This window comes from Agelaius tricolor, unplaced genomic scaffold (assembly GCF_023055355.1).
Source record: "Agelaius tricolor isolate 1412-34295 unplaced genomic scaffold, bAgeTri1.0.p SCAF_31, whole genome shotgun sequence".
Lineage (NCBI taxonomy): Eukaryota > Metazoa > Chordata > Aves > Passeriformes > Icteridae > Agelaius > Agelaius tricolor.
Genome location: NW_027269291.1, coordinates 1,118,040 through 1,138,424, shown reverse-complemented (window position 1 = coordinate 1,138,424; position 20,385 = coordinate 1,118,040). Strand labels below are relative to the sequence as shown.

Genomic DNA, 20,385 nt, shown 5'->3' with positions numbered 1-20,385 from the left:
CAACCCCGGCCCCGCCGCGCCGTGCCCGGCCGTGTGTGCGTGTGCCCGCCCGTGTTTGCGTGTGCCCGCCCGTGTTTGCGTGTGCACGGCCACACGGCCCAGGGTGGGGGGGGGTCAGGGGGTGCCCCCCGACTCGCTGGGTGCCTCTGATTGGCCGAGGGGGCCGTCCAAAATCCGCTGCTCGCTCCGGGTCCCACCTCCCCGCGGCTGCACACCGTATAAAAGGGCCGGCGCAGAAGTGGGCAAAGGGCAGTAGGAACTTTCTGCTGGGGTCTGGATTTGGAGCTCCAGGGTTGCATCGGCCCCGTATGACCCCAAGCTAAGAACAAACAAGAGACCCCAAAGAGTCTACATGTCTAATATTTAGACATGTTCAGCTTTGTGGATTCTCGGTCACTGCTGTTGATAGCAGCGACTGTCCTACTCGCCCGCGGGCAAGGAGAGGAAGACAGTGAGTAGCGGGCGCTGGGTGATGCCCTCACCCCTCGGGACGCGGCTCTGGGCTGGCACCGGCTCCGGCGACGCCCGGCCCGGCTGCCCTGGGCTGGGCGAGGAGCGGCTCGGGGTGGGCGTGCGGAGCGGAGAGGGGAATTAGGGGCGAAGTAGGGAAATGAGGGGAAAATCGCGGAAAAAATTAGAGGAGAGGACTGGGAGGGATTTGGGGTTGGGGGAAAAGGGGTTTAGGGGGCTCTGGGGGTGAGGAGTCGGGGCGCCCTGCCAAGAGCGGGGAGGGAAGGAAGGGTGGAGAGGAGAGGAGCCGGCGGGGAAGGAGGGAGCCGGGACGAAGGGGAGGAGGAGGAGGAGGAGGAGGAGGAGGCCGGGAAGGGAAAGGAAAGGGGGGAAAGAGCGCGGGAGAGAGAAGAGGGGGGAGAGGGGGGGGCCCAGCCCCGGGATCTGCGAAAGCCATCAGGAAAGAATTAGAAAAGCCTCGGATGATTCATAAGCAAAATGTTTCGGCAGCCGGGGGAGCGGGGGCTGCCAGCGGCGCGGGCCGGGGGCACGGCCGGGGTCACCCCCCCGTGCCACGCCACGGCCCCCGTGCCCCGCTGCCACCTGCGCCAGGGGGACACGGGGGGACCCCGGGCCCGGCGCCCAGCGCTTTTTGCCCGTTTTTGTCCTTTTTTGGTATTTTTTGGTGGTTTTCTTAAATCCATTTTTAATTATTGTTATGATGATGATTTATTATTACCATTATTATTATTATTATTATTATTATGCATTTTGCAGTCACAATGCCCATCCCGCATTTCCCCTTCTCCATTTCCCATTCCCCGTCCTGCCTTTCCCATTCTGCATTTTCCCTTTCCCATTCCCATTCTTCTTTTTTTATTTTTTCCCCAGAAGAATTTTGCGTTTTCCATTTGCCTTTTTTTAACATACTTTTTCTTTTTTTTTTTCCCCTTTTTTTTTTCCTTTGCCTTTTTAAAACATATTTAACATATTTCCCCCTTTTTTTTTCTTTGCCTTTTTTAAACATATTTCCCTTTTTTTTTCCCTTTGCCTTTTTTAAACATATTTTCCCCTTTTTTTTTTTTTCTTTGCCTTTTTTAAACATATTTTCCCCTTTTTTATTCTTTGCCTTTTTTTTTTTTTTTAATCGGGGGAGGGGGGAGTTCCATGAGTTGGCGCAGCCCCTCCCCACTCCAAGACCCTTCCCCACCGTGGGGCCACCCCCGGGCCTGGCCGCTCGCCCTTCCCTTCCCTCCCCTCCCCTCCCTCGCCCCGCAGCCCCCGCCCGCCTCCGCTCCGTGGCCTCCCGTTCCCGATCCCATCTGGCCCGATCCAGCCCCATCCCGCCTGGATCCAATTTCAGCCCAAACTCGGGGGCCCGCCCGTCCCGTCCCGTCCCCCCCAAACCCGCGGCTGCCGGGGACCCCCCCCCTGCCTCGGGGTGTGTTTGCCTTGGCCCGGCCGGCCCGAGCAGCGAGCGGCTGCGGGGATTTTTTGTTTAAATTCCAGCCGATGTGGGAAGAGTTTATTGTGGAGCTTTTCCTGTGTCACCGCGCCGCGCTGATGAGAACCAGATGAAGGGAGAAGCGGGGAGGGGGTGAGGGGAGCCGGGGGGAGCTCCGGGCCGCCCCTCCTGACGCTGCCGCCCCGTCCCGTCCCAGTCCAAACCGGGAGCTGCATCCAGGATGGGCTCACGTACAACGACAAGGACGTGTGGAAACCAGAACCGTGCCAGATCTGCGTCTGCGACAGCGGCAACATCCTGTGCGACGAGGTGATCTGCGAGGACACCTCCGACTGCCCCAACGCCGAGATCCCCTTCGGAGAGTGCTGCCCCATCTGTCCCGACACCGACGGTATCGCGACATCTCTCCCATAGAGGGGTCACGGCCCCCCCCCCCCCCCCGCGGGTGTCTGGGTGTGGGGTGGGTGATGCTGAGCTGCTCTGAACCCCCTTTTTCCCCCCACAGCCTCCCCTGTCTACCCAGAAAATGCTGGAGTAGAGGTAAGGGCCCCCCAAAATGCAGCCCCCCCAAATTTCACCACAATTCCTACTCCGGTATTTGGAGCCCCCCCCTTTTCTAACCTGTTCTGTCTCTGCTCCACAGGGTCCTAAAGGAGACCCCGGCCCCAAAGGAGACAGGGTGGGTGTGCCCCCCCCTCGGAAACCCCTGCTCTGCAGGGACCCCAATCCTGCTGGGGGTCACCCCAATCCTGCTGGGGGTCACCCCAATCCTGCTGGGGATCACCCCCATTCTGCTGGGGGTCACCCCAATACTGCTGGGGGTCACCCCAATCCTGCTGGGGGTCACCCCACTACCCCAAGGAGCTCACTCCCATCCTACAGGGCTCACCCCAATCCTGCTGGGGCTCACCCCAATCCTGCTGGGACCCACCCCATTCCCACAGAGGGTCACCCCCATCCCATGGGGCTCACCCCAATCCCTCTAGGACTCACCTCAATCCTGCTGGGGCTCACCCCAATCCCTCAAGGAGCTCACTACCATCCCACAGGGCTCACCCCAATCCTGTTGGGGGCCACCCCAATCCCTCTGGGACTCACCCCAATCCTGCTAGGCTCACCCCAAACCATGGAGCTCACCCCAATCCCACTGGGCCTCACCCCAATCCCCCACTAGGGCTCACTCCCATCCCACAGGGGTTCACCCCAATCCTGCTAGGACTCACCCCAATCCCACCAGGCTCACCCCAATCCTGCTGGGCTCACCCCAATCACACTGGGATCACCTCAATCTTTCTGGGTCTCACCCCAATCCTGCTGGGATTCACTCCAATCCCCCCCTGGGAGTCACCCCAATCCCCCCCTGGGTCTCACCCCAATCCCCTGGGTCTCACCCCAATCCCCCCCTGGGTCTCACCCCAATCCCCTCAGTCTCACCCCAATCCCCTCATTCTCACCCCAATCCCCTTGGTCTCACCCCAATCCCCTCAGTCTCACCCCAATCCCCCCCTGGGTCTCACCCCAATCCCCTCATTCTCACCCCAATCCCCTGGGTCTCACCCCAATCCCCTCAGTCTCACCCCAATCCCCTCATTCTCACCCCAATCCCCTCATTCTCACCCCAATCCCCTGGGTCTCACCCCAATCCCCTGGGTCTCACCCCAATCCCCTCATTCTCACCCCAATCCCCTCGGTCTCACCCCAATCCCCTCAGTCTCACCCCTCTCTTCTCTCGGCAGGGACTGCCCGGCCCCCCTGGCAGAGATGGAATCCCCGGCCAGCCCGGACTGCCCGGCCCCCCCGGCCCCCCCGGCCCCCCAGGCCTCGGTGGGGTGAGTGTGGGGGGGTCCCTGGTGGCGCAGCCCCCCCGGGGGTCCCTGCCCCGCTCACCCCCTGCTCTCCCTCCCTGCAGAACTTCGCTCCCCAGATGTCCTACGGCTACGACGAGAAGGCCGGAGGCATGGCCGTGCCCGGGCCCATGGTGAGCCTGGGGACACAGGGGACACAGGGGACACAGGGGACACCAGGGGACACCAGGGGACACCAGGGGGAGCTGGGCGAGGGGACAGGACAGGAGTGGTCCCTGTGCTGGTGATGTCACTGAGCAGCAGGACATGGCAGGGATGGGGACAGGGATGGGGCCAGGGATGGGGTGACATCAGGGACAGGGATGGGGACAGAGATGGGGTGACATCAGGGACAGGGATGGGGTGACAGCAGAGACAGGGAATGTGTGGGGACTGTACAGGGACACAGTCAGGGACAGGTTGGTGATGGGGACAGGGATGGGGTGGCAATGGGAACATGGAATGGGTGCAGGTGGGAACAGAGATGGGGACACTGTGTTGGGGTGGCAGTTGGGACAGGAATAGGGACAATACAATAGGGACAGGCAATAGGGACAGTGGGGACGGGCAATAGGGACAATAAAATAGGGACAATAAAATAGGGGCAATGGGGACATGGCAATAGGGGCAGGGATGGGGTGGCAATGGTGACAGGCCAAGGTCAGTGTTGGGGACAAGGAGTGGAGTGGGCAATGGGGTGGCAATGGGGACAGGGAGGGGGTGGCTTTGGGACAGTGATGGGGAGGAGGTGAGGACAGCAGGGGGAGGGTGGTGGTGGGGACAGGGCCAGGGTGACAAGGCACCCACTGCTGACACTTTCTCTTCTCCCCAGGGCCCAGCTGGTCCCCGTGGTCTCCCCGGCCCTCCCGGTGCTCCCGTGAGTGTCACCTCTTCCTGTCTGTTTGGGTTTGGGGACAAACAGCCCCCAGGGCCCCTCTGGGTGGTGGGGGGACAGGTCAGAGGGTGTCACGCCCTTCCTGACAGCCACAGAAGCACGTGGGGACAAAGTCCTGGTGCCACCATGCGGGGGGACACCACCACTGCCACTGGGGGATCCAGGCCCGAACTTCTCACTTTCTGACCCATTTTTTTTACCCTTTATTTTTTCTCCACAGGGTCCTCAAGGTTTCCAAGGTCCCCCTGGTGAACCTGGAGAGCCTGGTGCTTCTGTGAGTGCTGTCACCTGCCCGTGTCCCCCGGGGATGGGGACACTGCCAGCCCTGGCTGTGGGGACACTGTCCCTGCTCTGGGATCCGTGGCAGTGGGGCTGGCACTGCCTGGGGTGGGTGGCAGGGTGACAGGGGGCAGCTGTCACCTCATGCCTGTCCTCCCTCTCTCCTAGGGTCCCATGGGCCCCCGAGGTCCCGCTGGCCCCCCTGGCAAGAATGGAGATGACGTAAGTGGCCTGTCCTTGGGGTCCCCCCCACTTTGGTGGCCCTGCCATCCCCTCCCAGGCAAGCAGGAGCTGCCTGGCTTGGGGACGTGCCACCAAGGCCGTGTCCTTGTCCTCAGGGTGAAGCTGGCAAGCCTGGCCGCCCCGGAGAGCGGGGTCCCCCCGGCCCCCAGGTGAGACACACAGGGACACCCCCGGCTGTCCCCCCCTCGGGGACAGGGCACTCTGGTGTGGGGACAGCCCCCCCAGTGCCTCCATCACCACCTCCTGTCTCCCCCAGGGTGCTCGAGGTCTGCCCGGAACCGCCGGCCTGCCAGGCATGAAGGGACACAGAGTGAGTGTCCCCCCGTCCCCGTGCTGGTGACACTCAGGGGACCAGGGACCCCTGAGCTCAGCCAGGGTCCCCTCCTGACCCCCCACCCCTTCTCTCTGCTGCCCCCCAGGGTTTCAGTGGTCTGGATGGTGCCAAGGGTGAGCCTGGACCTGCTGGCCCCAAGGTGAGGAGTGGTGGCAGTGTCACCGCTGTCCTGGCAATGTCACCCTGTCCCCTCTCCCTGCAGAGCAGGTCCCTCACCGTGTCCTTCCTCCCTAGGGAGAGCCCGGCAGCCCTGGAGAGAACGGAGCTCCTGGGCAGATGGTGAGTGCTGCACCCAGGGGGTGAGGGGGGGTTCTGGGCAAGAGGGGACAAGGATGGGGGGTGACACCTGGTGGGGACCCAGCTCCCCCTCAGGGATCCACAGGGAATGGGGAGGGAGGGGTTGAACCCCTTGGGAACGTCACCGTGGGCAGCACTGGGGGCACAGGGAGGGGAGGAGGCTCAGGAAAGGGGGGAAGCGTCCATGCAGGTGACACAAACATGTCCTGAACGTGTCCTTGTCCCCTCCCCAGGGTCCTCGTGGTCTTCCCGGCGAGAGAGGCCGTCCCGGCCCATCTGGCCCCGCTGTGAGTATTTGGGATGGGCAGGGCTGAGGCGCCTGCCCGGGCACGGGGCTCTGGAGGTCACCTGTGCCACCCGCGGCTGTCACTGACGCTGTCCCCTCTCCCGCAGGGCGCTCGTGGCAATGACGGCGCTCCCGGTGCTGCCGGTCCCCCCGTGAGTACCCCCGACCCCATGGCCCCTCCTGGGGAGGGGGATCCCACCCTGCTGCCCCCATGGGGACCCCCGGCCGGGAGCCAGGGGGGCTCTGCTGCCTGGGGATCCCCCCGGGCCGGGGTCCCCCCTCTGACCCGAGCCCTCTCTCCCGTTTAGGGTCCAACTGGTCCCGCTGGTCCCCCCGGCTTCCCCGGTGCCGTCGGTGCTAAGGTAGGGCCTGCCCGGCTCCGCGGGGCTGGGAGGGGCTGGGGGGCACCGGGAGGGGGCGCTGGGGGAGCGCTGGGCAGGGCAGGGGTCCCGGAGCGCCCAGGCTGGCACTGCCTGGGACAGTGGCACCCGTGGGGACATCCCCAGCGTGTCCCGGGCACCTGTCCTGGCTGCGCCACCGCGAGAAGGAGCCGCGAGTGGAACCAGCCCTGCCGGGCTCAGGGCAGCCCTGGCGCTCACTGCTCTTCTTCCTCCTCCTCTTCCTCCCCAGGGTGAGACCGGTCCCCAAGGAGCTCGTGGCAGCGAAGGTCCCCAAGGTGCTCGCGGTGAGCCCGGTCCCCCCGGCCCTGCTGGCGCCGCCGGTCCTGCTGTAAGTGACGCCCGAGGGCTCCCCGTCCTTCGGCCTCGCGTCCCGCCAGCCCCGCCGTGACCCTCCTCTTCCTCCTTCTCTCCGCAGGGCAACCCCGGTGCTGACGGCCAACCCGGAGCCAAGGGCGCGACCGTGAGTGTCCCTCGCGTCCCCCCCGGGGCAGGGCAGGAAGGGCCGTGCCGCTCCCTCACGGCCTCCTGTGCCTCTTGCAGGGCGCTCCTGGCATCGCTGGCGCTCCCGGCTTCCCCGGTGCCCGCGGTCCCTCCGGCCCCCAGGGTCCCAGCGGCGCCCCCGGCCCCAAGGGTAACACCGTGAGTATCCCCGGGCTCCTCCAGGGGCTCTCCCTGCCCTTGGCCGGGATCCTTTCCTCGGCTGCAGCCGCACCTGGAGCTGCCTCCCGTGGTCCCTGCCAGGCCGCGGTGGCGCAGGGGGTGGCAGATGCTGCGCCCTTGTCCCTTCCGGGGGTCCCTGTGCTCCTCAATCCGCCGTTAAAGCTTTCCTCTCTTCTCTCCCCTGCAGGGTGAGCCCGGTGCTCCAGGCAACAAGGGTGACACCGGTGCCAAAGGCGAACCCGTGAGTGACCCCGCGATGTGTCCCTGGGGGCGCTGCCCCTGCTGGCCCCGGCCCCTCCCGGGGGTCCTCATCCCTCCGCGTCCTTCCCCAGGGTCCCGCTGGTGTCCAAGGTCCCCCCGGCCCCGCTGGAGAAGAAGGCAAGAGAGGAGCCCGTGGTGAGCCCGGCCCCGCTGGGCTGCCCGGCCCTGCTGGCGAACGTGTGAGTAGCGATGTCCCTGTCCCCACCCCCGCCATCTCCCTGTCCTCACCCCTGCCATGTCCCTATCCCTGTCCCCATCCCCACCATGTCCCTGTCCTCACCCCCGCCATGTCCCTGTCCCCATCCCCACCATGTCCCTGTCCTCACCCCTGCCATGTCCCTGTCCCCATCCTCGCCATGTCCCTGTCCCCACCCCCGCCATGTCCCTGTCCCTGTTCCCATCCTCGCCGTTTTCCTGTCCCCACCCCTGCCCTCGTCCCATCCCCCCATGTCCAGCGTGAACCTCGCGCGTGTTTGGGGACCCCGTGGTGACACCCCCGGCCCCTTCAGGCCGCTCCCACTGGTGGCCATGTCCCGCCTCCCCTGGCCCCCCGAGGTCCCCCCGTGTCCCCACACTGACCCTGCCGTGTCCCCCTCAGGGTGCTCCTGGCAGCCGCGGTTTCCCTGGCGCCGATGGCATCGCCGGTCCCAAGGTGGGTGTCCGCGTCCGTCTGTGGGACAAAGTGGCGTCAGCGGGGCCCTGGGGACTCTGGCCGCTGTCACCTGTGCCCGCACAGCGGCCACGGCGGCTCCGAGCGGCTGCCACCCGCGGGGACACGGCGCTGTGCCGGTCCCCGGGTGCTGTCCCTTCCCAGGGTCACCCCTGTCCCCCCTTGCCAGGGTCCCCCCGGCGAGCGCGGCTCCCCCGGCCCCGTTGGCCCCAAAGGATCTCCTGGTGAAGCTGGACGCCCCGGGGAACCCGGACTCCCCGGTGCCAAGGTGAGGTGGCGCGGTGACACGGTGACACGGTGACACGGAGCTGCACCAGCACGGCCGCAGGGCTCTCCTGCTCTCTGTGCCGGAGGAGGAGCCGCTCTCCAGGACGCTCCCGTTCTCCGGAGCATCCCCTGGCAGTGCTGAGCTCCTGACCCCCCTCCCGCTGCCCCGCAGGGTCTGACTGGAAGCCCCGGCAGCCCCGGTCCCGACGGCAAGACCGGCCCTCCTGTAAGTTGTCCCCGCTGCTGTCCCCGCTGCTGTCCCCGCTGCTGTCCCCGCTGCTGTGCCCTCCTCCCCTGGCTCGCCGCGGGCCCGGCTAAGGCGGCGCTGGCTCCCCCCGACACAGGGTCCCGCTGGTCAAGACGGGCGGCCCGGCCCCCCCGGCCCCCCCGGAGCCCGAGGCCAGGCCGGCGTGATGGGATTCCCCGGTCCCAAAGGTGCTGCGGTGAGTGCCACCCTCCCCGAGGCCACCCTGCTCTCTGGGGACACGCCCGGGACCTGTCCCCTGTCCCTGCTGTCACCACGGGCTCATGGCGCTCTGGTTTTAGGGCGAACCCGGCAAACCCGGCGAGAGAGGAGCTCCCGGTCCCCCCGGCGCCGTGGTGAGTGTGGGGTGGGGTGCGACAGCCCGGAGGGGTGACAAGGGAGGGGGGGAGGTGACAGAGAGGGTCACGGTGGTGTGGGGTGGCAGGGAGGGTGACAGGGAGGGTGACAGGGAGGGTGACAGGGAGCATCACCCCAGGGTGGGGTGACAGGGAGGGCTGGCCTGGCTCGGACCAGCGCGATGGCTGGGAATGGGGTTGTGGGCTGTGAACGGGGTTGTGGGGTGTGAATGGGGTTGTGGGCTGTGAATGGGGTTGTGGGCTGTGAATGGGGTTGTGGGCTGTGAATGGGATGGGAATGGGGTGAGAATGCAGGGTGAGGGCCCTCGGCGGCCGGGGAAGGCTCCCGGGCCGAGGCCGCTGCGGGATGAGGTGTTTGGGATCCCGTCCCGGTGGCTCCCGGCGCTGCTGGAGCGGGGACAGAGGTGACGTGGCCGCGGTGTCTCCCGGCCTTCGAAGGATCCCGCGGCCGTGTCCAGGCCCACGCCCAGCCCAGGGGCGGGCACGGCTCTCTCTGAGCACCCTCCTCTCCCTCCTCCCCAGGGCCCCGCTGGCAAAGATGGTGAAACCGGTGCCCAAGGTCCCCCCGGCCCCACCGTGAGTATCCCCCGGCCCGCGGCCACCCCCGGCCACTCCCGGCCACCGGAGCCGGGCCTCGGGAGCCACCTGCCCCCCTCCATGGCTGTCCTGTGTCCCCCAGGGTCCCGCTGGAGAAAGAGGTGAACAAGGTCCCGCTGGTGCTCCCGGCTTCCAGGTGAGGGCTGTCCCCTCCCCGGCAGGGGGACAGAGCACCCAGAGCACGGGTGACACCGCCCTTGTCCCCTCCGTGGTGGCTCACGGCTCCTCTTCTTCCTCCCCAGGGTCTGCCCGGCCCCGCTGGCCCCCCTGGCGAGGCTGGCAAGCCCGGTGAGCAGGTGAGTGTGGGCACTGGGGACCCTCCTGTCCCCTCCCCGTCGCCCCTGTCCCAGTCACACCGGGGCTGCTGCTGCTGGGGTCCCCCCAGGGCACCCCCAGGTGCTCCATGGGAACAGCGGGAACCCCAGCGCTGCCCAGGGAATGAGGGACTCCTGGGGCACCCCGGGGTCCCCTCTGCCTGTCCCTGGTGCCACCTGTTCCCCTCTGACTCGTCACCCTGTCCCTCCTGCTCAGGGTGTCCCCGGAGACGCTGGAGCCCCCGGCCCTGCCGGTGCCAGGGTAAGCTGAACCCCCCATCTTCCCCCAACCCTGGGCACCCCAAAATGCCCCACAGCCCCTGATGGGCCTCGCCTGTGCCACCTCCCCAGGGTGAGAGAGGATTCCCTGGAGAGCGCGGTGTCCAAGGTCCCCCCGGTCCCCAAGGCCCTCGCGGTGCTAACGGCGCTCCCGGTAACGATGGTGCTAAGGTAGGTGCCAGCTGGGCATGGGGGGCTGTGCCCGGCTCGTGGGGCACAGCTGGGGGGTGGCTGGGGTGGATTTGCTGGGCCAGGGTCTCACTAACCCCACTCTGCCTCTCTGCAGGGCGATGCTGGTGCCCCCGGAGCCCCCGGGAACCAGGGCCCCCCCGGTCTGCAGGGAATGCCCGGAGAGCGCGGTGCTGCCGGCCTGCCAGGCGCCAAGGGTGACAGAGTACGTGTCCCCAAAGCCCTCGTGTCCCCAGAAGCCTGCTGTCCCCCTTGGTGACCTGCTCCTCACCACCCCTGTGCCCCCTCATCTTCCTCTTGGGGCTGGGTGTGCCCTGAGCCTGTGCCCTGAGCCTGTGCCCTGAGCCTGTGCCACCTCTGTCCCCATTCCTTGGGGCAGGGGATGCTCTGTGCCACCTCCATCCCCATTCCTTGGGGCAGGGGATGCTCTGTGCCACCTCTGTCCCCATCCCTTGGGTCAGGGGATGCTCTGTGCCACCTCTGTCCCCATCCCTTGGGGCAGGGGATGCTCTGTGCCACCTCCATCCCCATCCCTTGGGGCAGGGGATGCTCTGTGCCACTGCTGTCCCCATCCCTCGGGGCAGGGGATGCTCTGTGCCACTGCTGTCCCCATCCCTTGGGGACAATCCCTCGCTGAGAGCTCAGCTCTTGTGAGGGGGAGGATGAGGATGGTCCCAGCCCGTTCCAGGGAGGATGAAGAACCGGGGATGTCTCAGTGCAGAGAGGAGTGACTCCCCCAAGGACCTGTCCCCATAACCCCCGTTTTGTGTCCCTCCCTCAGGGTGACCCCGGTCCCAAAGGTGCTGATGGCGCTCCTGGCAAGGACGGTCTCCGAGGCCTGACCGGTCCCATCGGCCCCCCCGGCCCTGCTGGTGCTCCTGGTGACAAGGTGGGGACATCCCGCAGGGACAGACGTGTCCAGGCACTCACCGCCACCTCCTCTCCACAGCCCTGATCCCTTTCCTCTGTTTTCCTGCCCTTCTCCAGGGTGAAGCCGGTCCCCCCGGCCCTGCTGGTCCCACTGGTGCCCGTGGTGCTCCCGTAAGTGTCCCCCACGCTCGGTGATGGCCCTGCCACGGGTGGCCACTCCTCGGTGGCCCTGGTGGCCCTGTCCCCTGCCCGTCTCACGCCGTTGTTCCCTCCCTTCTCCTCCAGGGTGACCGCGGCGAGCCCGGCCCTCCCGGTCCTGCTGGATTTGCTGGCCCCCCCGTAAGTGTGACAGGCGGCCCCCCCTCAGCCCGGGGGTCCGCTCCTGCCCCCCAGGGTGGCTCTGAGCCCCCCGGGCTCACCCCGGCCCCGTGTCCCCCCCTCAGGGCGCTGATGGCCAGCCTGGTGCTAAAGGTGAAACTGGGGATGCTGGAGCCAAGGGTGACGCCGGTCCCCCCGGCCCTGCTGGCCCCACTGGTGCTCCCGGACCTGCTGTAAGTGCCCCCCCTCAGCCCCCCCAGTGCCCGGGCTGCAGCCCCACGGCTCAGCTCACCCCTCTCCTCCTCCTCTTCCTCCTCTTCCTCCCTCCCAGGGTGCTGTTGGTGCTCCCGGTCCCAAAGGTGCTCGCGGCAGCGCTGGACCCCCTGTAAGTACCGGTCTTGTGGGGAGGGGGGCGCTTGGGGGAGTCTGGGGGCACCCCCGGGTGGGAACAACCCCGAGGGGCTTTAACTCTGCCTCTGCTCCCCCTACACCGTGGGGCACCCCCGGCCCTGCACCCCCAAAACCACCCGGGGATGGAGTGGGGTGGCCTCATCCCAGCAGGGGACAGAGCAGAGGGAAAAGGGGGGGGGGTTGCCTTTACACCCCCAAATCAGCCCCCAGGTGGGCTCTTTCCTCCTGACCACCAGGGGTCCCATGGGGTTCCCCGTGGTGACTCCCAGCCAGGGGACTCCCCTGGAGCTCCGGATCCAGCCCCACTGACTGCAGCTCTCCTCCCTTCCAGGGTGCTACTGGTTTCCCTGGTGCTGCTGGAAGAGTTGGACCCCCCGGCCCCTCTGTGAGTACCCTTGGGGGGGACATGGGGGGCTGGAGCTGGGGACAGGGGAGGTGCTGGGGACATGGACAGGAGGCGCTGGGGACACTGGAAAGGAGGCATTGGGGACACAGGATGGGAGGAATTGGGGACACTGGACAGGAGATGCTGGGGACACTGCACAGGAGGCACTGGGGACACTGCACAGGAGATGCTGGGGACATGGACAGGAGGCACTGGGGACACTGCACAGGAGATGCTGGGGACATGGACAGGAGGCACTGGGGACACTGCACAGGAGGCACTGGGGACACTGGATGGGAGGCATTGGGGACACTGCACAGGAGGTGCTGGGGACATGGACAGGAGGCACTGGGGACACTGCACAGGAGGTGCTGGGGACATGGACAGGAGGCACTGGGGACATGGACAGGAGGCAATAGGGACATGGGACAGGAGGCGCTGGGGACACTGCACAGGAGGCATTGGGGACATGGACAGGAGGTGCTGGGCACCGTCCAGGCGCTGCACGTGGCCTCCCTGTCCCACTTGGCACCGGGACACCCCTGGCCGCCCTTCAGCTGGCAGCGGGGGGGTCCCGGCCTGACGGCACCGCCTCCCCCCCGTGCAGGGTAACATCGGCCTGCCCGGCCCGCCCGGCCCCGCCGGCAAGGAAGGCGGCAAAGGACCCCGCGGTGAGACCGGCCCCGCCGGCCGCCCCGGAGAGCCGGGACCCGCCGGTCCCCCCGGTCCCCCCGGCGAGAAAGGAGCCCCCGGTGCTGACGGTCCCATCGTGAGTCACCCCCTGCCCGGACCGCTGTGCTGGTCACCGCCTCTCGCTGTCCCCTTCGTGGGGAGGTGACAGCGGGGCTGTCCCCGCTGAGGCTCCGTTTGTCCCCGCAGGGCGCTCCCGGCACACCCGGACCCCAAGGTATCGCCGGCCAGCGCGGTGTGGTCGGTCTGCCGGGCCAGAGAGGCGAGCGAGGCTTCCCTGGGCTGCCCGGCCCCTCCGTGAGTACCGGGGGGCTCTGGGGACCCGCAGGCTCTGTCACCCCCCCGGGAGGGGCTGTGTGACAGTGTCCGACCCTCGTTCTGTCCCCCCGCAGGGTGAACCCGGCAAACAAGGCCCCTCTGGCTCCCCCGGTGAGCGCGGCCCCCCCGGCCCCATGGGCCCCCCCGGCCTGGCCGGACCCCCCGGAGAAGCCGGACGTGAGGTGAGCGCCCGTGGCCACCGTGGGGCTGGGGGCACGGCCCCTGTGCTGATGGGGGGCTCTGAGACCACCCCCTGTGAGCCCCCCACCCCTAACGAGGGTCTCTGCTCCCCGTAGGGCGCTCCCGGTGCTGAAGGTGCCCCCGGCCGTGACGGTGCTGCTGGTCCCAAGGTGAGTCGGCTCTGAGGGGAGGGTGGGAGGGGTGATGGGGTTGTGCTGGCCCGCACTGACCTCTCCTCTTCCTCCTCTTCCTCCTCTTCCTCCTCTTCCTCCTCCTCCTCGCAGGGTGATCGTGGTGAGACCGGCCCTGCTGGCCCCCCTGGTGCTCCCGGTGCCCCCGGTGCCCCCGGCCCCGTCGGCCCTGCTGGCAAGAACGGAGATCGCGGTGAGACCGTAAGTGATGCTCGGCCCGGAGCCCCCTCACAGCCCCCAGGCAGGACCCAGCTCTGGGGCCTGGCCCCGGACTCAGCTCCTGCTGCTGGAAGGAGCTTCCCAGGCAGGCAGAGGTGCCACCACCCTGCAAAGGGTGATCTCAGAGGTGCCACCACCCTGCAAAGGGCAATCTCAGAGCTGCCACCACCCTGCAATGGGTGATCTTAGAGGTGCCATCACCTTGCAATGGGTCATCTTAGAGGTGCCATCACCTTGCAATGGGTGATCTCAGAGGTGCCACCACCCCCTCGGGGGTCCCTGAGCGTCTCAGGATGGTTCTGCCCCAGGCTGGCTGCAGGAGGTGCAGGATGTTCTAACCTGTCCCCTTCTCTCCTGTCCCAGGGTCCCCAAGGTCCCGCTGGCCCCCCTGGTCCTGCTGGTGCTCGTGGTCCTGCTGTAAGTGATGCTCTGCTCTGTCCTCCTCGGTGCCTCTGTGTGCCCACAGTGCCCAGGACCACACTCAACTCATCTTCCTCCTCCTCCTCCTCCTCCTCCTGCAGGGTCCCCAAGGTCCCCGTGGTGACAAAGGTGAAACTGGTGAACAGGGTGACAGAGGCATGAAGGGTCACAGAGGCTTCTCCGGTCTCCAGGGCCCACCTGGTCCTCCCGTAAGTCCTGCGGGGTGACGGTGGCTCTGCCACACGTCCTGGGGGCAGCACGGGCTGCTGATGTCACCTCTGATGTCGCCTCTTCTTCCTCCTCCTCCACTGTCACAGGGCTCTCCTGGTGAACAAGGTCCTTCTGGTGCTTCTGGTCCTGCTGGTCCCCGAGTGAGTCCCGGCATGAGCTGTGACATCCAGACATGGCTGTGGCACCGTGGGGAGGGCGGGGGGGTCCCCACGGCCAGCAGGATCCCTGCAGGGTTTGGGATCGGGGCTGGAGGCTCTGCTGGGTCCCCACGGCCAGCGGGATCCCTGCAGGGTTGGGGTTGGAGCTGGAGGCTCTGCCGGAGCCCCACGGCCAGAGGGATCCCTGCAGGGTTTGGGGTTGGAGCTGGAGGCTCTGCTGAGTCCCCACAGCCAGAGGGATCCCTGCAGGGTCTGGGGTTGGAGCTGGAGGCTCTGCTGGGTCCCCACGGCCAGAGGGATCCCTGCAGGGTCTGGGGTTGGAGCTGGAGGCTCTGCTGGGTCCCCACAGCCAGAGGGATCCCTGCAGGGTTTGGGGCTGGAGGCTCTGCTGAGTCCCCACAGCCAGAGGGATCCCTGCAGGGTCTGGGGTCGGGGTTGGAGGCTCTGCCGCGGTTGCACGGCCGCGCTCACGCTTTTCTCCCGTCCCGCAGGGTCCCCCTGGCTCCGCCGGTGCTGCTGGCAAGGACGGTCTGAACGGGCTGCCCGGCCCCATCGGTCCCCCCGGCCCCCGCGGCCGCACCGGCGACGTCGGTCCCGTCGTACGTCCCGACCCCTCCTCCGTGCTCCCGGAGCCGCCGGCCTTCAGCGCCCGCTCCCTCGTCACCATCCTCCTCCTCTCCTCCCGCAGGGTCCCCCCGGCCCCCCCGGGCCCCCCGGTCCTCCCGGCCCTCCCAGCGGCGGCTTCGACTTCAGCTTCCTGCCCCAGCCGCCCCAGGAGAAGGCGCACGACGGCGGCCGCTACTACCGGGCCGATGATGCCAACGTGATGCGCGACCGCGACCTGGAGGTGGACACCACCCTCAAGAGCCTGAGCCAGCAGATCGAGAACATCCGCAGCCCCGAGGGCACCCGCAAGAACCCCGCCCGCACCTGCCGCGACCTCAAGATGTGCCACGGCGACTGGAAGAGCGGTCGGTGTCCCCCCGGTCCCCGCCGGCCCCTCGGGGCTGTCACCCCCTCTCTGTCCCCTCTGCTGCTGCTCAGCTCTGTCCTTCTTCCACCTCCTGGTGCATCTGCAGCACCCTTCATCTGTCCTGTCTCTCCCGTCTGCCCTCCCCTCCATCCTCCTCCTGTCCCTCTCCTGTTTCTCCCCTTCTTCTTCCTCTTTTCCCGCTCCACGCTCCGCCCCCTGCTCCCTCCTTTGCCTTCCTCACCTCCCTCCTCATCTCCCACGGCTGCTGCTCACCTTCCTCCTTCCTCCCTTCATCCTCAGCATCTCCCAGTCCCTGTCCCTCACCCATCCCTCCATCCTCTGCTCCATTCTCCATCCCCTGGGGCTGTCCTTCACCCTCCTCCTTCATCCCTCCCGGCTCTTCCTCACCTGTTCTCTCCTGGATTCTCCTCACCCATTCCATCCCCCTGGTTGTTCCTCACCCATTCCATCCCCCTGGCTGCTCCTCACCTGTTCCATCCCCCTGGTTCTTCCTCATCTGTTCCATCCCTCTGGTTGTTCCTCACCCATTCCATCCCCCTGGTTCTTCCTCATCTGTTCCATCCCCCTGGCTGTTCCTCACCCATTCCATCCCTCCTGGCTGCTCCTCACCTGTTCCATCCCTCTGGTTCTTCCTCACCTGTTCCATCCCTCCTGGCTGTTCCTCACCTGTTCCATCCCTCCTGGTTGTTCCTCACCTGTTCAATCCCCCTGGTTGTTCGTCACCTGTTCCATCCCCCTGGCTGTTCCTCACCTGTTCCATCCCCCTGGTTGTTCCTCACCCATTCCATCCCTCTGGCTGCTCCTCAGCTCCATTCGCCAACCCCTGGAGCTGTTCCTCACCTTCATCCCTCCTGACTGTTCCTCTCTCCTGTTCCCCTGGCTGTCCCTCTGTCCCACCCCCTGTCTGTCCCTCCCCACCACCCTCCCTGCCCCTCTCCTGACCTGTCCCTGTCCCCTCAGGCGAGTACTGGATCGACCCCAACCAAGGCTGCAACCTGGACGCCATCAAGGTCTTCTGCAACATGGAGACGGGCGAGACGTGCGTGTACCCGACCCAGGCGTCCATCGCCCGCAAGAACTGGTACCTCAGCAAGAACCCCAAGGAGAAGAAACACGTCTGGTTCGGCGAGGCCATGAGCGACGGCTTCCAGGTGGGCACGGGGGCCAGCGGAGGGTGGAGGGGCCGGGGGTCCCGCAGCGCTTTGGTCGTGACCGATGTCCCCCGGTGCAGTTTGAGTACGGCGGCGAGGGCTCCGACCCGGCTGACGTGGCCATCCAGCTGACCTTCCTGCGCCTCATGGCCACCGAGGCCTCCCAGAACGTCACCTACCACTGCAAGAACAGCGTGGCCTACATGGACCAGGCCAGCGGCAACCTGAAGAAGGCCCTGCTGCTGCAGGGCGCCAACGAGATCGAGATCCGCGCCGAGGGCAACAGCCGCTTCACCTACGGCGTCACCGAGGACGGCTGCACGGTGAGTGACGGGGACAGCGGCGACACCGGGGACGCGCTGGGGACGGGGAGTGACCGTGGTGTCCCCGCAGAGTCACACGGGCGCCTGGGGCAAGACAGTCATCGAGTACAAGACGACGAAGACCTCGCGCCTGCCCATCATCGATTTGGCTCCTATGGACGTCGGCGCTCCGGACCAGGAATTCGGCATCGACATCGGCCCCGTGTGCTTCTTGTAACCCCGGACGCCCCACGCGTGACAGGAGAGAGTAATAATAATAATGATAAAAATAATAATAAAACAAACAAAACACCAAAAAAAAAAAAACCTGCCAAAAAAAAAAAAAAAAAAAAAAAAGGAGAAAATTTCACATGGACTTTGAATTTGTGTCGGTTTCTATCCAGCGTCTCTAAAACAACTCCGGTTGCGTTGCCGTAAGAGAAAAACCTCAAAAACCCTCCCGAAAAAAAAGAAAAAAAAAAAAAAAAAGCATTCAACCCCCCTCAAAAAATATTAAAAAAAACCAAATAAATGACTTTTTCAAACAAAATCACCAGGAAGTGGGTTCGCTTGCTTGCCCCCCCTCATTCCTCAGCCCCGGAGATGGCAAAGCTCAGATCCCCAAAGGGTCCCCGAGCCCCCCGGGACCCCCAGGCCCCCTCCCCGCCAGCCCCTTTGCTTCTTGCATCTCATTAGAATTTTAATTTTTTGCTGCAAGGAAGATGTTGAACTCCTGGCTATAATTTGCTTTTTCTCCCTTGTTTTCCCTCTTTCTCTCCCCTCTCCTCCTTATTTTTTATTTGGGTAATGCTGATTTTGAGTTCTCTCGATTTCCTTTTGTTCTGGTTATTTTTTATCGTGGTTTTTTTTTTTTTTTGTTTTGTTCTGTTTTGTTCTGTTTTGTTCGTTGTTTGTTGTTCATTTTATTTTTATTCAGGCAGCAAAACCAATTCACTCCCAAGCCACGGAGCAGCTCCGGCCCTGCGCTGACGCCCCTGTCCGGATGGCTACCTCACCACTCTCGGGGTGTTTCATCATCTTTTTGAGTCTGAATTTTGGGGTTCTTTTTGTTTTTTAGCTTCATTTGGAGCTTTTCAGCCGTGCCGGGACTTTCCTGCCAGGTTCAGAGCAAAGGTGCTAATTTTCCCCCCATCATGTTTCCTCCCACCCTTTTTTCTCTTTGGTTGCTCTGTTGTTCTCTTATTTTGATTTTCCTTTGGAGGTTTCTTTCCCTCAGGATTTTTATCCTGGTTTTTGGGTTTGTTTTTTTTTTTTTAATTATTATTTTAAAATATTCTCTTTAATTTTGGCCCCGGAACACCCAACCCCGGGACCGCCTGGTGCTACAACCTCCAAAGAGGTCTCAGCTTGGTCTGGCTTAATCCCCCTCTATTTTATGCTTTATTTCCCTCCTGTTTTTCGCTGCTCAGCTCCACTGGGGAATTTTCCAAAGGTGCTATTCCCCCCCTTACCCCCACCTCCAACACCCCACCAGCAAATCCCGCAAAGCGAGAGGCATCAAATTCCGAGGGGAAAAGGAATAAATCGATTTTCCAGGTCGAGCAGGTGGAACTTCAGCTCTGCTCCCATCTTCCAGCAGCTTTTTTCCATCCATTCATCCACCCTCCATCCATCCACCCATCCATCCATCCATCCATCCATCCATCCATCCATCCATCCATCCCTGCATCCTCTCCGGGCACGGAGGGCCACGAACCCACTCCCTTTGCCAGGCCAGCTCTGGCATTTCCCTGGGTTTTGTACCTACTTTGTATAATGTATAATAATAATAATTAATTAATTAAGCAATTCATCACTTAAAAGCGGTTTGGGGGTTCTCTTCATTTTCTTTTTTTTTTTTTTTTTTTTTTTTTCGAAAATGGATATTATTATTTTTTTTTTTTCTCTGACTGCTGAAATAAAGGCATGTGAAATGATCCAACCAACCTGGGGCTGCTCTCTGCCGCTGCTGCTCTCGGGGGGCTCGGGGCTGGGGTGGATCCTGATGGGCGATGTTGGGAATTCCTCCTCCCTGATCCCGCTCTCCTCCTGGCCGATCCCGCTCTGCTCCCGGCGAGTTCTGTGCTCCGCTCCCTGCCCGTCCTCCCTCCTCCTCCTCCTCTTCCTCCTCCTCCTCCTCCTCCTGTCCCAGCCCCCCCAGCCCGGGATGAGGGGGGGAGGAAGGAAGGGGAGGGGGTTGGGGGGGCAGGGACCCCCATTGGGAGGGTCTGGGGAGGGGGGGGGGGGGGTCTGTGTCCCCAAATGAGGAGTGGGGCTGGAGGGGACTGGGGACACCGCAAGGGAGAGCTGGGGAGGGGGCTGGGGACAAAGAGATGCCCCAAAATTGGGGCAGAGGGGCGGGGGGGCTGGCCCGGTGTGGGGGTGCCCTGCTATGAGCCCCTCACCCAGTGCCCCCCAGTGCCCGTGCCCAGTCTGTGCCCCCTCCCCATGGCGGGGGCTCGCAGGGACCCCCGGGGCCCGCAGCGCCGGCCCTGTCCCGCTCCATCAATGGCTCCCCTTGTTCCGCGGGGCCCCCGCGCCTTCCTCTCCCCCACCTGGCGCCGCCCCGGCCGGGGGGGCTCTCAAAGAGCCTCTTTCTTCCGCGGGGCTGGGCCGGGGGCACCCCCGGGGGTGGGGAGGGCTCCGGCCGGCTCCGAGCGGAGCCTTCGGGGGCTGCGGCGCGATCCGGGCGGGCACGGACACCCAGGTGAGCTGCGGGGGTTTGGGGGGGCCATGGCGGGGCTCTGGAAGGGTCCCCCCCTTTATCGCAATCCCCGGCCCCATCCCGCTCCCCTGTCCCCCCTTTATCCCAATCCCGGCCCCATCCCACTCCCCTCTGCCCCCATTTATCCCAATGCCGGCCCCATCCCGCTCCCCTCTGCCCCCCTTTATCCCAATCCCGCCCCCAATCCCCTGTCCCCCCTTTATCGCAATCCCCGGCCCCATCCCGCTCCCCTGTCCCCCCTTTATCCCAGTCCCGGCCCCATCCCGATCCCCTCTGCCCTCCTTTATCCCAATCCTGGCCCCATCCCGCTCCCCTGTCCCCCCTTTATCCCAATCCCCAGCCCCATCCCGCTCCCCTGTCCCCCACGGGGCCGGGGGGGTCACTCGGAGTCACCCCAGCCCTTTTGGGGAGGCTGCGACTTTTGGTGGCCGAGCACCCCCAAACCTACCCCGTCAATAAAGCAGCAAAGC

The 20,385-nt window shown here is 65.0% G+C and overlaps 1 protein-coding gene across 1 annotated transcript; it reads left to right on the top strand.

Moving 5' to 3' along the window:
- The first annotated feature begins 260 nt into the window (after window positions 1–260).
- COL1A1 (collagen type I alpha 1 chain) lies at window positions 261–17,692 on the top strand. Its single transcript, XM_071450842.1, has 51 exons — window positions 261–451; window positions 2,112–2,306; window positions 2,421–2,455; window positions 2,559–2,594; window positions 3,652–3,744; window positions 3,825–3,893; window positions 4,592–4,636; window positions 4,875–4,928; window positions 5,102–5,155; window positions 5,272–5,325; window positions 5,433–5,486; window positions 5,596–5,649; window positions 5,745–5,789; window positions 6,041–6,094; window positions 6,201–6,245; window positions 6,402–6,455; window positions 6,724–6,822; window positions 6,910–6,954; window positions 7,035–7,133; window positions 7,342–7,395; window positions 7,487–7,594; window positions 8,014–8,067; window positions 8,255–8,353; window positions 8,525–8,578; window positions 8,697–8,795; window positions 8,899–8,952; window positions 9,496–9,549; window positions 9,653–9,706; window positions 9,813–9,866; window positions 10,102–10,146; window positions 10,236–10,334; window positions 10,450–10,557; window positions 11,134–11,241; window positions 11,340–11,393; window positions 11,508–11,561; window positions 11,666–11,773; window positions 11,872–11,925; window positions 12,283–12,336; window positions 12,944–13,105; window positions 13,216–13,323; window positions 13,419–13,526; window positions 13,641–13,694; window positions 13,809–13,916; window positions 14,298–14,351; window positions 14,456–14,563; window positions 14,672–14,725; window positions 15,235–15,342; window positions 15,432–15,714; window positions 16,698–16,888; window positions 16,969–17,211; window positions 17,282–17,692. The coding sequence occupies exons 1-51, from the start codon at window positions 370–372 to the stop codon at window positions 17,426–17,428; spliced, it is 4,362 nt and encodes a 1,453-aa protein (XP_071306943.1). The 5' UTR covers window positions 261–369; the 3' UTR covers window positions 17,429–17,692.
- Window positions 17,693–20,385: the final 2,693 nt, after the last annotated feature.

Excerpts from the sequence above, each read along its gene's own strand:
- COL1A1 (XM_071450842.1), top strand. The coding sequence starts at position 370 with ATGTTCAGCTTTGTGGATTCTCGGTCACTGCTGTTGATAGCAGCGACT. Across the intron at positions 13,527-13,640 it reads CCGGAGAAGCCGGACGTGAG|GGCGCTCCCGGTGCTGAAGG; the intron begins GTGAGCGCCCGT and ends TGCTCCCCGTAG. Across the intron at positions 13,917-14,297 it reads ACGGAGATCGCGGTGAGACC|GGTCCCCAAGGTCCCGCTGG; the intron begins GTAAGTGATGCT and ends CTCCTGTCCCAG.